This window comes from Bison bison, unplaced genomic scaffold (assembly GCF_000754665.1).
Source record: "Bison bison bison isolate TAMUID 2011002044 unplaced genomic scaffold, Bison_UMD1.0 scf7180017864384, whole genome shotgun sequence".
In the NCBI taxonomy this organism is placed as follows: domain Eukaryota; kingdom Metazoa; phylum Chordata; class Mammalia; order Artiodactyla; family Bovidae; genus Bison; species Bison bison.
In genome coordinates, this window is record NW_011494956.1 from 4,409,433 (window position 1) to 4,426,721 (window position 17,289).

The 17,289-nt window shown below is 33.4% G+C and overlaps 1 protein-coding gene across 1 annotated transcript in view; it reads left to right on the forward strand.

Moving 5' to 3' along the window:
* Positions 1–17,289, forward strand: part of PLOD2 (procollagen-lysine, 2-oxoglutarate 5-dioxygenase 2) — a 125,185-nt gene that overhangs the window by 89,017 nt on the left and 18,879 nt on the right. The window contains exons 8-11 of the mRNA XM_010858135.1: positions 7,275–7,376; positions 10,612–10,737; positions 12,824–12,945; positions 16,147–16,251. Coding sequence (XP_010856437.1) covers positions 7,275–7,376; positions 10,612–10,737; positions 12,824–12,945; positions 16,147–16,251 — 455 coding nt within the window. The remainder of the gene's footprint in view (positions 1–7,274; positions 7,377–10,611; positions 10,738–12,823; positions 12,946–16,146; positions 16,252–17,289) is intronic.

The window sequence follows — 17,289 nt, forward strand, 5'->3', positions numbered from 1 at the left end:
GGAAAGTAATGTCTCTGCTTTTTAATATGCTTTCTAGGTTGGTCATAACTTCCCTTCCAAGGAGCAAGCGTCTTTTAATTTCCTGGCTGCAGTCACCATCTGCAGTGATTTTTGAGCCCAGAAAAATAAAGTCAGCCACTGTTTCCACTGTTTCCCCATCTATTTGCCATGAAGTGATGGGACTAGATACCATGATCTTAGGAAGCTAGAAAAATTCAGTTGGTACTTCTGTGCATTTTTGACTATCATATTTAACATATGAACATTTTTTTCTTTTAGTTCATCTCATCTTTTCAATGAAAAATTAATGATTATATAAACATAATGAGGATTTTAGGTGCTTCCTTTTATCAGTAATATAAAATTATAGCCAAAGCTAATTAGTTTTAGCTTCACTGTGTTGAGATGAGATAATTATAGTTTATGACAAGAAATAATAAAAAAATTAAAAACTTCAGCTGTTCCTACCATTCTAGGGGTTAAAATTGAAAGTTAGCATGTATAGTAATTTTTTTAAAGTAAGGAGAGCAGAATTTTTCTTAAAATGTTTACATGCTGGGGACGTCCAAGATATTTTTTTGAGGGCTCAGAGCCATCTTTCAATGTGTTTACCTCTCTCTTCCATCCATCTTCCTTCACTTTCTCCTAAATCCAAAACATAAACAAAGATTGAGATTTTATAGATAAGATGAATGCCAACAGATGATTAAGGAGAAAGGGGGATAAGTAACAAAGGAGATGCTCTGAGATATATGAAAGGGGTAGGTGGGGAAACAGTGTCATACCTTATTTTTTTTTCCTTCCAGTTTTACAATTGACATATAGCACTGTATAAGTTTAGTAAATACCTATCATCTAAGTACAAAATAAAAGAAAAAGAAAAACAAATTTTCTTGTAATGAGAACTCAGGATTTGTTTCTTAACAACTTTCATGTATAACTTAGAGCAGTGTTAATTGTATTTATCATGTTTATTACATCTGTAGTACTTATACCTGAAATTTGTACCTTTTGATCACCATCCAAGTTCAGCTCGTCCACCTCTTGCCTGTGGTAACCATATATCTGATTTCTTTTTCTATGAGATTGCTTGCTTGTTTCTTTTTGAAGTATTATAATTTCCTAAAATACTATGTTAGTTCCTGGTGTACAACATAGTGATTCGATATTTCTGTACTTTACAAAATGATCACTATAATAAATCTAATCATCATTATATCACCATAAAAGGTACTACATTATTATTTGCTATATTCTTCACACTGTTCATCATGCACATCTCATTTATTTTGTAACTGGAAATTTGTACTTATTTATCTCCCTCATCTAATTTTCTCATCCCACCACTCTCATCCCCTCTGGCAACCACCTGTTTGTTTTTGTATCTATGATTGTTTCTGATTAGTTATGTTTATTCATTTGTTTTTAGATTCTATATATATATGAAATCATATGGCATTTACCTTTCATTGTCTGACTTATTTCACTTGGAATCAAATCCTCTTGGTTTATCTATGTTGTTGCAAATGGCAAGATTTCATTCCTTTTATGGCTGAGTAATATTACATTATATATATATATGTGTGTGTGTGTGTATGTGTGTGTGTGTATATATATATATATATATATCACAGTTTCTTTATACATTCATATAATGATGGACACTTGGGTTGCTTCCATATCCTAGCTATTGTAAATAATGCTTCATTGAGCATAGGTGTGCATATATCTTTTTGAATTAGTGTTTTTGTTTTCTTGGGGAAAATATCTAGACATGGAGTATATGCATCATATGTTAGTTCTGTATTTCATTATTTGAGGGACCTCCATCCTGTTTTCCATAGTGGCTGCATCAATTTGCATTCTCATCAGCATTGTATAAGGGTTCTGCTTTTCTACATCCTTGCCAACACTTGTTACTTAATTTTTTTTTTTTTTTTGATCGTAGCTATTTTAACAGGTATCTCATTGTGGTTTTGGTTGCATTTACTTGATGATTAATTTTGTTGAGCATTTTTACATTTTTTCCTATGTCTGATGGCCACTTGTACGTCTTCTTTGGTGAAATATGTATTCAGATCCCCTGCCTGTATTTTCATGGAGTTGTTGTTTCTTTTTTTCTTTTTTTGATATTGAATTGTATGAGTTCTTTGTATATTTTGAATATTAACCTCTGTTTTGAACATATCATTTGCAAATATCTTCTCCCATTCAGTGGGTAGCCTTTTTGTTTTGTTGATAGTATTTTCATGTGCAGAAGTTGTTATATGTGCAAAAACTTTAAGTTTGATTTAGTCCCATTTGTTTATTTTGCTTTTGTTTTCCTTGCCTGAGGAGGCATAACCAAAAAACCACTGCTAACATCAGTGTCAAAAAGCATACTACCTATGTTTTCTTCTTCAAGTTTATGGTTTCAGGTCTTAGATTTAATTCCTTCATCTGTTTTGAGTTTCTTGTATAATATATGGTATGAGAAAATAGTCCATTTTGGTTCTTTTGAATGTAGCTGTCCAGTTTTCCCAGCACCGTTTATTAAAGGGGCTGTCTATTCTCATTGTATATCCTTGCCTTCTGTGTCATAGATCATTAACCATATAAGTGTGGGTTTATTTCTGTCTATTCTATTCTTTTTATTTTTTATTTATTCTATTTATTTCTGTCTATTCTGTCTTTTCTATTCCTTTTATCTATGTGTCTGTTTTCATGTCAATACTATATTGTTTTGATTACTGTTCTTTGGGGTAAAGTGTGAAACCGGGGAGTACAATACTTCCAGTTTTGTTCTTCTTTCTCAAGATTTCTTTGGCTATTTGACCTCTTTTGTTGTTTCATATAAATTTTAGGATTATTCTAGTTGTGTGAAAAATGCTATGGGTATTTTGATAGGAATTACATTGAATCTGGAGATGGCTCTGAGTAGTGTGGACATTTTCACAGTATTAATTCTTCTAGTCTGTGAGCACAGTTTGTCTCTTCATTTAATTGTGTCTTCCTCAGTTTATTTCCCCAATGTTTTATAGTTTCCAGAGTACAAATCTTTTACTTCCTTGATTAAATTTATTCCTAGGAAATTTATTCTTCTCTATGCAATTGTAAATGAAATTATTTTTTTTTAATTTCTGGTCAATTATTATTAATGTATAGAAATGCAGTAGATTTCTGTGTTTTGTTTGTATCTTGTAACTTTACTCAATTCGTTTGGTAGACCTAATAGTTTTTTGTGTGGAGTATTTAAAGTTTTCTATATCAGATCAGATCAGATCAGTCGCTCAATCGTGTCCGACTCTTTGCAACCCCATGAATCACTATGTTGAATAAAATCGGGAAGAGTGAGATCCTTGTTTTCTTCCTAGTTTAGAGGAAATGCTTTCAGCTTTTCACCACTGAATATGACATGAACTGTGGGTTTGTCATATATGGCCTTTAGGTTGAGGTATGTTTCCTTTGTAACCACTTTGTTGAGAGTTTTTGTTGTAAAATGGATATTGAATTTTGTCCAAAGTTTTTATGCATCTGATTATATGATCTTTATCCTTTATTTTGTTAATGTGGTGTTTCATATTGAGTGATTTGAATATATTGAACTATTCTTGTGTCCCTAGAGTAAATCCTACTGGATCATGATTTATAATCCTTTTAATGTGTTACTGAATTTAGTTTGCTAATATTCTGTTGAAGATTTCTGTATCCAGGTTTATCAGGGATAATTATGATTTTCTCTGTTTTCATAGTGTCTTTGATTTTGATATCAGGGTAATGCTGGCCATTAGAACGAGTTTGAAAGGGTTCCATCCTTCCCCTTCAGTATTTTGAAATAGTTTGAGAAAAATAGGTATTAAGTCTTCTTTATATGTTTGAGAATACCCTTTTTTATCCCCTCACTTTTTGTGTGATTTTAGATGTTGAGTGAGTCCTTTGATGGAAGCATGTATATGGAGCTTGTTTTCCTTTTAATCCATTCAGCCACCCTATTTTCTGGATTTGAACATTTAGTCCATTTACATTTAAAGTAATTATTAACAGGCATGTACTTATTAAAATGTTGTTAGTTGTTTTCTGGTTATTTTTGGTATTCTTCTCTGTTCCTTTTTTCTCTTAGTCCCTTATGATTTGGTTACTGAGTTATGTTTGTGAACTTCCTCTTTATCTTTTGTGTATCTATTATATGTTTTTGATTCATGGTTACCATGAAGTTCTTATATAGTAAATATCAGTATATTTTAAGTTGACCATTGCTCTAGTTTGGCTGTATTCTAAAAACACTACATTTTTACTCCCCTCTGCCACATTTTATGTTTTTGGTGTTTTATTTTACTTTTTTTATTTTGTACATTGTTAAATAATTATTGTAGATAATATTAGATTTTACTGGTTTTGTATTTTAACCTTCATACTAGCTGTATAGTTAGCTGATCCATTACCTTTACTAAATATTTGGCTTTACTGGTGGTATTTTTCTCTTTTATAATTTTCATAGTTCTGGTTATGTTCTTATCTTTTCTGTTTAAGGAAGACCCTTTAACTTTCTTATAAGGTTGGCTTAGTGGTGATGGACTCCTTTACCTTTTGCTAGTCTGGTAAATTCTTTATGTCTTCTTCAATACTGAATGTTAACTTCACCAGATAGAGGTTCTTGGTTGTGTTTTTCCTTTCAGTACTTTGAATATGTCATGCCATTCCCTGGCCTACAAGTTTTCTGCTGAAATATCAGCTGATAATCTCACAGGGTTTATTTTGTATGTGACAAGCTTTTGTTGTTGTTGTTGGTTTGTTTTGTTTTTTGCTGCCCTTCAGTTCAGTTCAGTTCAGTCACTCAGTCGTGTCTGACTCTTTGCAACCCCATGAATTGCAGCATGCCAGGCTTCCCTGTCCATCACCAACTCCTGGAGTTCACTCACACTCATGTCCGTTGAGTTGGTGATGCCAGCCAACTGTCTCATCTTCTGTCGTCCCCTTCTCCTCCTGCCCCCAATCCCTCCCAGCATCAGGGTCTTTTCCAATGAGTCAACTCTTCGCATGAGGTGGCCAAAGTATTAGAGTTTCAGCTTTAGCATCATTCCTTCCAATGAACATCAAGGACTGATCTCCTTTAGAATGGACTGGTTGGATCTCCTTGCAGTCCAAGGGACTCTCAAGAGTCTTCTCCAACACCACAGTTCAAAAGCATCAATTCTTCGGTGCTCAGCTTTCTTCACAGTCCAACACTCAACATCCATACATGACTACTGGAAAAACCATAGCCTTGACTAGACGGACTTTTGTTGGCAAAGTGCTTTTCAATATGCTATCTAGGTTGGTCATAACTTTCCTTGCTGTCCTTAATACTCTCTTTATCTTTAACTTCTGACTTTTTGATGGTAGTGTATTTGTGTAGGGTCCCTTTGGATTGACTTTATTTGGAATTCTCTGGGATTCCTAGACTCGAGAGTGTTTCCTTCACCAGTTTAGGGGAATTTACATCCATTATCTCTTGAAATATCTCTGTCCCTTTCTTTTCCTTCTGGGAAACTCTATAATGCTAATGTTAGAATGCCTGTTGTGCCCCAGAGGCTCCTTAAACTATCCTCATTTTTAAAAATTCTTTTTTCGTTTTGCTGTTTTGATTGGGTGATTTCCTATTAGCCTGTCTTCCATATTGCTGATCCTTTCCTCTGCATCATCTAATCTGCCTGTGATTCCCTCTAGTTTCTAACTTAGCTCCATTCCATTTAATTCTTTTTCTGAGGTTTTGTCTTGTTCTTTTATTTGTAACATTATTTCTTTGTCTCCTCATATAAAGTAATTTTCTGTTTCTATGTATTAGGTAGATCAGCTATTATCTCCTGGTCTTTAAAGAGTGACTTTGTATAGAAGGTTTCCTGTGGGGTTCAGTAGTGTGGCCCCTCCTGGTCACCAGAGCCAGGTACTCCAGAAGTGTCCTCTGCTTGGGCTGTGTGCTACTCCTGTTATCTCTAAGTTGCAATTGCTTTGGGTGCACTAGTGTATGGGGCTTGTTCCCAGTACAGCCAGCTGTAAGGCCTGGCCACAATCTGCCAGCTCATTTGTACTCAGAGAAAGTTTCAACAGATCGTGCCCCTCAGGTACATGCCCTAAAATTAATAAATAAATTTCCTCCTTGTATGACCCAGGCACTTTTCTAACTGCTGCCTCTGCACTGGGATTTGGAGAGAGTGAATCTGTGCCTTCACCCTTTAAGAGTAGTCTCAGTTTCCTACAGGCTTCTGGCTCTCCCACATGTAAGCCCCTCTGGTTTTAAAGCCAGATATTATAGTGGCTCATCCTCCTGGTGCAGGTCTTCTAAGATGGGGAGCCCAAGGTTGGATTGGGCCCTTGGCCCTTTGGAGAAGACCCCTAGGGCTGTGATACCCCTCCTGCTTGTGGATTGCTCCACTGTGGGCATGGGTTCTGACTAAACTGCATCTCTGTTCCTCCTACCTGTCTCATTGTTGCTTTTTCTTTTTATCTTCAGTTATAGAAGATATTTTCTGTTAGTCTTATGGTCATTCTCAGAGATGGTTCTCTCTATGTAGTTGTAATTTTGGTGTATGTGTGGGGAGACATGAGCCCAAGATCTCCCTACTCTGCCATATTGTTCTACCTCCCCTCCCCACTCTAGTTTATTATTGATAGGGTTTGTGGGGTGGCTCTAATTAGAACTTATTCTAGATCTATTTTAATCTACAGGATTTCTTTTCCTCAAGTCAGTATTCCAGAATCACTGCCCAGAAGCCTGGGTTTTAGTGATTATAGTTTCTCAGAAGAGTTTAGTGCCTTTTGGTGATAAAGTATATACAATATTTGTTTTGTGTGGTGATGGTGGTAAGAGGTCACACTGGCACTTACCCATTCACTGTACATGTCTAGACTGAGCCTTTAAGCATATTTATATTATTACTAAATTACTGTTCACATAACTGCTTTTATTTGTTTTGTTTTGGTTAATAAGCTTCATTAGTTCAATTAAAACTGTGGTAAATTGTTTGACATATTGCTTTAATGGTGTCTCTTCTTATTTTTGATATATTGAAATATTAGCTTTATGATGTATAATGCATTTTTTGGCATTTCTAGACAAAGCTTGCCTTCATTTATGATTCACAGTCTGGAGAGAACTTTGTTCATTGTGTATCTCTAGGTGACAAATATTTGTAGAATTATTAAGGGGATGTACCTAATGCAGAAAACATGCTTTGAAGTTAGAGGTTTATAGAATGAAAGTACATTGATGGGAAAGTCTTACTTTTGTTAATAGTGCAGTTTTCCTTCTTTTCCAGATCCTCCTGAATTATTTTGGAAACTATATACCTAATGCATGGACACAAGATAATGGCTGCACTTTTTGTGAAGTGGATACAATTGACTTGTCTGCAGTAGATGTGAGTGGAATTGACTCTGGGTGAAATGTAGTAATAAAAGTATATTTTCATGAAATGCAATGGTTTGTAAAATAAAAACAACACATTATTTTATAGTATTGATAAATTGGTAGATAATAGATTTATAAATCTAAAGCATGATGACAGAAAATTGCTAGATATGTGTATTTCTAGAAAAACCAGATAATAATTGACCCTAATTGACCCTAGTAAAAGGGGCTTGGTTGTTAATATATACTAGCTTGCTATGAGTGGGAATTCTTGTTTTTAGTCTTTAACTTGGTCAAAGGATTGAGGAAAATAATGGTTATAATGCTTCAGTATTTGTATTGACTAATCTTATCTGTCAAAATTAGTTGATTAGCTTGATTTTCAAATTTGATGATTTAAAAATAATAATAAATAACTAAGGACTGTTTTAGTATTTTATATATAGTAACTCATATTAATTTTACAAATCCCATAGGTTTGACTGAGGTTTACAGATGAGAAAACTGAGGTACCTCCACATTGAGTAACTTACTTAAGGCATGCAATTTTTTTTTTTTTTTTATTGGAAGTGCGATTTGAATTTAGGCAATCTGGTTCCAGACCCTATAATTTTGACCACTGTGCAATTTTGCCTAGATGCAACATATATATTATATGCCAAGAATAGTGCTACTTTCACATATATTTCATATAAAATTATAGCTATAGTTTACCATTTATACTTTGAAGATAAACATGCAATTGGAAGTAATTATTATTTATGTATAAAATGTTTTATGCATCCTTCTTCTTACATCAACCAGAGCAGTTTTAGGATATCCTGTGGTAATATTTTTCTTTCAAAAATTGGCTCTTATGTTTTGGAAGACTATTATGTGTATGAACATTGGGTTCTAAGGATAATTTTGTCACTAAGACTGATTATTTCCTTTACTTACCATAGTTTTGTTGAATATCTACAGCATGCCAGATAAGTGTAGACACAAATAAAATTCCCCTTAATATAGTTCTGGTGACTTCTGGACCCATGCAAATTCAAAATAATCTCACTGTAAAGTACTAAATGTCCTGAATTAAGTAGTTTCTGTTTTTATCACTGTCTGAAAGGGAGGATAAAGAGTAATTTGTTCATATTTAGGAGCTTCTGAATAGAGCCCTCTTTTACTTGAAACTAAGATTTTTTTGGCCAGTCTCTGAAATAACAAGCTGAATGTTTCCTATCTGGAAAGAAAGCCAGAAAATTTCTGAATGAAGCTGCATCATGAAGATGTTTAAAAATTCATTCTGATCCTTTTTTCAAAAGAGTGCTGTCTTCTGGAGGAAGAGTTAAATTTTTTTTATCTGTTTGGTTTCCTGTTAACATAAACTTTCTGGTGCCAAGACGGAAAAATATTTATATTATACTTTTTTATCTTTATTTTTTTGCACATTGGAGTAACTTGATTCTCAAGCCATTTTTGTCTTACAGACTGCTAGAAAGGAAAGCCATTTTATTATAAAAATAAATTTCTTATGTATTTTATTTATGTAATAATCATGCATATAAAATTAAAATTATATGGGTAGTTACAGTCTAGGGCTAGCATATTCTAAGATGTCGGCCATGGGCAAGTTTCTTTATATGAAAAAATGATAATGGTTGTCTCAGAGGATTGGTAGGAGGCTTAAAGAAATTACACATATATGTTTATGTATATAGTGATATTTTATATGATAAATTATATATATGAAATGCTAAGCCTTGAACAATACTTAACTGTTATCATCTGTACTGTTGTTATCATTAGTGTATAAAATGAACTTAGACTGATAGTGGAGATGTAGCATGGTGAAGCCGAACTCTTTACCTACTAATTAATGTGTTCTGAGTTGCTCTAAATCTCCCTTTCCTCATATTATAAATTTGGAATAATAAATGACTTCTAAGGTTATTATATAATTTAAATGACATGAGTCACTTCATTTGATAAGGGAGAGTTGTCATCCAGTTTTTACTCATTTCCCCTATTAAACTGAGAACTCCTAGATGTAGAATTATTTTTCTTTAGTTGTTTTTCTTTGTTTATGGACTTAGTAATAAATATTTGAGTAACTGAATGAATATATACAATGAATTGATATATACAACCGTGTTTGAGTTGTACTTCAATCCACACAAATATTAGGTTACCAGATGACAGAGGAATACATGAGGTATTATGTGTGAAAAGATGGGGGAGAGGTGCCTAATTCGGCACTTAACATATATGGCACTTTAAAAAATCTGTAATCTTTATTTTTAGAAGTTTTTTGTTATTTAAAAGTTTTTCTTGTTCAATAGTGTGATGTACTTATTTGTCTTTTCTTTTTACCTTTTAATCTCCTTCACCCATTTGTATATAATTTGTAATTTAAAATTCTAAAGTCAGGCTTCAAACCATGGGTTTAAAAAGGCATTATAAAGAAATCTTTCATATAGTTCTAATAAAAATACTATTGCATGGTTGTTTACTTATGTTTCTGTCTTCCTCAACCATTTTAAGTTTCCAAGCCAGGAACTTTCCCTCTATTTTCTAAATGTTTCTGATCACGAGGATTGACTAATAATAGATATTTCAGAATTGTTCATGCAATGAGTGAAAAACAAGCCGTCCTCTAACACTTACCCAAGTAGAAATTAAGAAAATATATTAAGATCGATACAAGATAAGATATATTAGTGATGCAAAATAGCTTTCCTTATATATAACATAATAAAAGATTCAAACATAGAAATAAAGTCTCATGATTTTAGTAATGAGGCTAAATGAGGTTTCTCATAATAATCTCTATGATTACTTTATTTGAGCCACAGATTAACCATTCAGTTTCCAAGCCACAGAAACAAACAAGGAAGCACAGTTAGCATTTTGGCTTCTGAGATGAAGCTGTCAAAATAGATTCATATCTAAAGAAAGTTTCTTTTAGGACTACTTTAAAGGGAACAGTCAACACTAGAGCAGGCAATAACCTTAATTATAGTGTCCCTGTAATAAGTACAGTAGTGAGCTTCCTCTTCAACCTGAATCATAATGTCAAGATGTTATTTGGTAAAAATCATTGATGGGGTCCTCAAAAATGTATTAGAGAATTGCCACTGGGCAATCAAAGTTATGTTGTACTGATATTATAGTATGTTTTGTGCTGTATTGATTAATATTTGCATAGAATTTAAAGTAAAACCATGCTAATGATAATTTGTTTTTATGTTTGCCATAAAACAAAGGTCTATCCAAATGTAACAATAGGTGTTTTTATTGAGCAACCAACCCCTTTCCTACCTCGATTTCTGAACACATTGTTGACACTGGATTACCCAAAAGAAGCACTTAAATTCTTTATTCATAACAAAGTAAGTATTTGAAAAATAAATTATTTTATGTGAAAACTTTGATCTTAGTTGAAACTATTTGTTATTATTTGTTCATGTATAAAAAATTTTTAAATTTGGGTTAAATTCAGTGGGGGTTTTGAAATCATTACTGCTTTGCTTCTTTAGGGGGCTTCCCTTGTAGCTCAGTCAGTAAAGAATCTGCCTGCAGTGCAGGAGACCCGGGTTCAATCCCTGAGTTGGGCAGATCCCCTGGAGAAGGAAATGGTGACGTACTCATGTAACCTTGCCTGTAAAATCTCATGGACAGAGAGCCTGGTGGGCTGCAGTCCATGGGTTCACAGAGTTGGGCACAACTAAGTGACTAACACTTACTTGCCTCTTTAGCACCTAAGTATTTTCAAATCCAGTAACTAGTATCATAGTATTGGGATGAGCCACATGAAGCTGTCAGTTTTTTTATGGATCAAAAATTGTTGACTATCAGCCATTTTAATGAATTTAACCTAGTATATAATGAAGAGATGTCAAAGAGTCTATAGTCCTTTGGCTTTGGGTTCGTACTGGTACTTACTTTTATAAAACTGGTCATAAAATAATAGTTAATGATAATACCTGGGTTTCCCTGGTGGCTCAGACAGTGAAGAATCTGCCTGTATTGCAAGAAATGCAGGTTCAGTTCTTGGGTCAGGAAGATCTCCTGGAGAAGGGCATGGCAACCCACTCCAGTATTTTTGTCTAGAGAATCCCATGGACAGAGGAGCCTGGCAGGCTACAGACCAGGGGATCGCAGAGTCGGATGACCAAAGCAGCTCAGCATGCACTTGGTGATAGTACCTAACATCAGAACTTGAAATGTCTTCCAGATACAGTATTGTTTTGATTCATCACATACTCTTTCCCAAAGGCTTTCATTTCCTTCAAAACATATTCAGATCCTCCCCAAAACCTCCCACATATAGTCTAAACTTAAAGACATTTTTCCTCAATGTTTTTCCATTTACTTATCTCTTTCACATTGAAACTGTTGACATTTATTATCATTTGGAGAAATTCAATAGCCATGAAGTATAGTTTTTTCTCTCTTTTGTCTTAATACTTTTAGTTTAACATTGTTCTTTCTTCCTGATGTACATATCAACTAGTCATTTGCCTTTTCCAGAGACTATTTTATTTAGTATATTTGCAAAAAACTAGCTCAAATAAGTTTTAAAGGGTGAATGCACTGAGCATTTGCTTTTTATAAAATGCATTGTAATATATTACTTATATTAAAGTATTTTCTTTTTATGGAATGTGTCTTACACTTTTCCTCCTTTCATAGGACCTAAAACCCCTTGATAACAGAAGTTTTTATCTTCTTTTATTTAAAATTTTACCTCTCTGCAGCTTTTTCATGATGTCATTTTAATGAGCTGTGAAAAGCTTTCAAAAATACTTAGTGAGATTTGAGAAATAAAAAACTCTGAAGTTCTCTAATGATGGAGATAATCTTATCTAAATTTTAGCACAGTCGAATCACACTAGTTTGATGACTTTTGATGTTGATTATTTTCTCATATTTCTTTATCAATAAAATCTTATTAATTTTCCCTTCTTTTTGTTAAAAAATGACTCTTTATATGACCATAAATTTTTCTCTCTGCTTAAAATAACATTGTAATATTTATTTTATAAAAAAGATGATAACAGATAAATTGGTTAGGTTTAATAGATATTTATATGGATATTTTACAACACATATCTAAGATTCTCTACCACAAGCCTTTTTTCCCTCTCAAGTTAGAAATGTTTTATAGCACTCAGGGTTTAAGTATTAATGCAAGAATCTGTCTAGAAGTAGATATTAAAAGAATTTTAAAGTATCTTAAAAAAATTCCTATGTATCTTATTTTAGGTTCTTCCTGTGATATTTAGATGACATTTATATATATAAACCATTTAATACAGTTATCATTTTGTCTGTAATTGAGTGAATATGTGAATTGTGGAGTTCACAATTTTGAATGTGAAGTCATCCTTCAATATGAAAACTTCAGTCGTCTTATTTTCTCTCACTACTTTTATTTTTTTGAAACTAATTTTCAATTTTTAAAATATGTTACAGGAAGTTTATCATGAAAAGGACATCAAAGTATTTTTTGATAAAGCTAAACATGAAATCACTACTATAAAAATAGTAGGACCAGAAGAAAATCTAAGTCAAGCTGAAGCCAGAAACATGGGAATGTATGTTTTAACAAATATAAATTCTACCAGTATCTACTAAAGAAACTGTTCTTCAAAATTAATATTCTAAACTTGGGTGTCTCAACTGTGTGTGCACATGTGTGTGTATGTGTGCATATATGTGTATATGTGTGTGTATCCACACATGAGCGAGCCTCTGCTTTAGAACTATATCTATGTTTGAATGTATTTATGTCTAAAGGGCCATGAAAATTATTTACAATTTCCTATTAATGGCTGAGAGTCAGTATATTTAATGAAACTATTAACTGAACTTCAGTTCAATATTTAAATCCTCAGACAGATGAGTCATGTGACTGATGTAACAGTGGTTTAAATATGTATTAGCTGAAGGTTTTGTGGGACAGAAATGTATGTTTCAGATATTTTAGTTACCTCCTGGGCTTTCCCAGTGGCTCAGTGGTAAAGAATCTGCCTGCAATGCAGGAGCCACAGGGAGATGAGGGTTTATTCCCTGGTTTGGGAAGATCTTCTGGCGGAAGATATGGCAACTCATTCCAGTATTCTTGCCTGGAGAATCCCATGGACAGAGAAGCCTGGCGGGCTGTAGTTCATGTAGTCGCAAAGAGTTGCACATGACTGAAGCGACTTAGCATGTATGCATGCATGATCTAAATAGTACTATAACCATAAAGGAAATACTTTAGGTCCTTTGTCTAGCCCCTTTAATAACTTCAGACAGATTATTTATAAAATTTTGGTTGCAGTAAAGACAATCATTTATTCAGTGATTGTTGAATATGCCCATCAGTAGTGAGAGAGCTACTGATTAAAAGGTAAGAGATGGTCACTTCTTAGCAGGGTATATTCTTGTATTGTGCTATGGAAGCTCTGCCCGAGTGATAGACAGTGCCTACTATGGGTGTATAAGGACTGGCAGGAGAACAGACCTTGGAAAAATCAAACGATTTTAATACTAAGGGTTCTGTAACTTAATCATTGGAGAGTACCTTGGGTCCACATTTAGAACCTGTTTTCTCTAATTTAAAAAATTCTGTATGTGCTCTGTTGTGTCTGACTTTGCCTCAGCACAGTGTTCTCTAATTTACTTATGTTATTACAGTTATCAGCAGTTCATTCTTTTTCATTGCTGACTAGTATTTTTCCATATGAATATATTACAAGTGCCTTATATTCTCTACAGTTGATAGGCATTGGGTTATGTAGAGTTTCTGGCCATTATGAATAAGACTGCTAATGAAGATTCTTGATTAGAAGTGTGAATAAAATGTATTTTGTGTGTGCATGTGTGTGTGTGTGTGTGCATGTGTATACATATATCCTTTAGAATATATTTGGAAAATACCAAGGAATGGACTAACTAGGGCCCAGGGTTAGGATAGATTATGTTTAACTTTTTAAGAAACTGCTGAATAGTCCAAAATGAATGGACATTTTACACTTATAACAGCAAGGTGGTAGAGCTCCAGCTGCTCCACATGTTTCTCAACATTTATTGCACATCTTTTTATTTTAGCCACTCTACTGGGTATGGAAAGATATTTTATTCTGGCTTTTTAAGAATTGCCTTATAATGAGAAGAAATTTTAATCTAATAAAATTCTGTTTCATTTTTTTATGCTTTGGTATTTATTTTTCTATTTAAGAAATCTTATTCTGATGTCATGAATCCATTCTTTGAAATTTTTCTTTCATAAGCTTTATCATTCTATCATTTATGTCTAAGATGTTTCAATCTGCAATTCATCTTGAATACATTTTTGTATTTTGAGTGAAATAGGGGTCAAATTTTATTCTTTGCAAATGAAATTCCAGTTGTTTCAATGCTACTTTTATTTCTTATTTTAAAATTATTTATTTTTTAATTGAAGGATAGTTGCTTTACAAAATTTTATTGTTTTCTGCCAAATATCAACATGAATCAGCCATAGATTTACATAAGTGCCCTCCCTGTGAACCTTCCTCCCATCTCTCTCCCCATCCCACCCCACTAGGTTGTTACAGAGACCCACTCCTTTTCAATTTAAGGTTTTTCTTTTCCTACTTAATTGACTTGGCCTTGGTCCTAAATTAGGTGACTGAGTATTTATGCATGATTGGGAACTCTCTGTTCTGTCTTGTTGCTCTAAGATGAATGCCACACTTTATTACCAAGAATTTATATTCATCTTGAAATCATATAGTATAAATGTTTTGATTTTTATCCAAGATAATCTGGAATGCTTTTTAAAAAATTATTTTAGTTTATTATTTTATATTGAGTATAATTCACATATAATATTTGTCTCAGGTGTGCAACATAATGCTTTAATATTTGTATATGTTGTGAAATAATCACCACAATGTCTAGTTACCATCTGTCACCATACATAGAGTATTTTAAAATCATTTCCTCTAATGTTTTTTTTGAACAATTTTAACAATCTTTCTATCTGGTATCCTGTTTGACAGTTGCTTAGAAACAAATGTGTTATGGAGATAAATACTGTCAATAGCAGAAAATGATAACTTGGATAAGCAGTGACAGAGGAGAGCTCAGAAAGAACCCCAGATGCAGAAACCACAGTACTTGGAAGCATGTCATGTATCACAAGTAGTTCATTCCTTTGTGTTCCTGATGATAGTGCTCCAGACTGTACCAGGAACAGCATACATCATAATCCATGTCCCATATAAGAAGCAGGGCAGTGATTATTTTGGAAAGAATTCCATGTAAATCAAGTTTAAAAAGTATTAATACCTTAAGAGTTATACTCCTGTACCTCCAAGATTTCACTTAAACTAAATTGTAGATATACAGAATTTTGCTCTGTGAGTATGTGTGTGTGTGTGTAGAAAATATTTTGATTTGTGAAAAAATTCTGTTGACAAAAACATTAATATAAAGTATGTTTCCCTTTTAGAGAGGACTAAATGCTGAACTATAAATTGCCCATTTGACCTGATGCTTTATGGTTTAAAGTATTTCATGGCTTGAAAATATATTTCACTTGCCCTAAAAGTTTTAGTGTTGCTCTATCCATGAACATCTGTGTTGATCAACTGACCATTTTGAAATTTAAAGTAATATTTACCCTTTTGGATACTGTCTTACTATTTTGATTAGAAAAGTATTTTAGAAAAACCGTATTTTACATGAGATTTATGTTAACAGTTTCAACCAATATTTTCAAATATTTGGTTTATTTAATGCCTATTTTATTTCTTTTTCAACAACAGGGATTTTTGCCGTCAGGATAAAAACTGTGAATATTACTTTAGTGTGGATGCAGATGTTGTTTTGACAAATCCAAGGACTTTGAAAATTTTGATTGAACAAAACAGGTACTATATATGATTCAATGTCAATTTATTTTTAAAATTATAATTATTTTCTGCATTTATGTGGACATGCTGTAATTACTTAGCTGTGTTTAGCAAATTGAGGAAACTCACAAGAGATTATTTTCTACAACTTTCAATTCTAAGAATTTGTATTTTTTAGAGAAGTCAAATAGAAAATAACCCAATGAAAATTTAGATGTATTCAGTATATTACAATCACAAATGTAATGTTTATTAATTATATTTGTCCTATTTTTTTAAAACTAGATGAAATTGTGATCTATCTGTAACACTTGGAATTGCTTTATTTTCTAAAGATATTTTTAAAGTAGAATTTCATAAAACTTCTGACCTAAAAAGTTATTACAAGCAGAGTTGGAAGTTCTTAGAATTTGAAAGAAATTTCAGAGGTGCACATTACTCCACAGACTGATCTGTGATTTTATTTAGTGCTGAGCTAATTATCATTAGGCAGTACCTGTTTTTATTTAGCCAAACTGAAGTGAGAAAATGGCACCATCTATACCAGCTTATCAGAGAAGGCAATGACACCCCACTCCAGTACTCTTGCCTGGAAAATCCCATGGACAAAGGAGCCTGATGGGCTGCAGTCCAGGGGGGTCGCTAAGAGTCGGACATGACTGAAAGACTTCACTCTCACTTTTCACTTTTATGCATTGGAGAAGGAAATGGCAACCCACTCCATTGTTCTTGCCTGGAGAATCCCAGGGATGGGGGAGCCTGGTAGGCTGCCGTCTATGGGGTTGCACAGAGTCGGACACGACTGAAGCGACTTAGCAGCAGCAGCAGCAGCAACATACCAGCTCATAGTGATTTAATCTTTATTTTATTTATTACTGCTAACACTAGTATTGAAAGTGAAAAAAGTGAAGGTGTTAGTCGCTCAGTCATGTCTGATTCTTCACAGCCCCATGGACTATATATAGCCTGCCAAGCTCCTCTGTCTATGGGATTCTCCAACTAAGAATACTGGAGTGGGTAGCTATTCTCTTCTCCAAAGAATTTTCCTTACCGGAA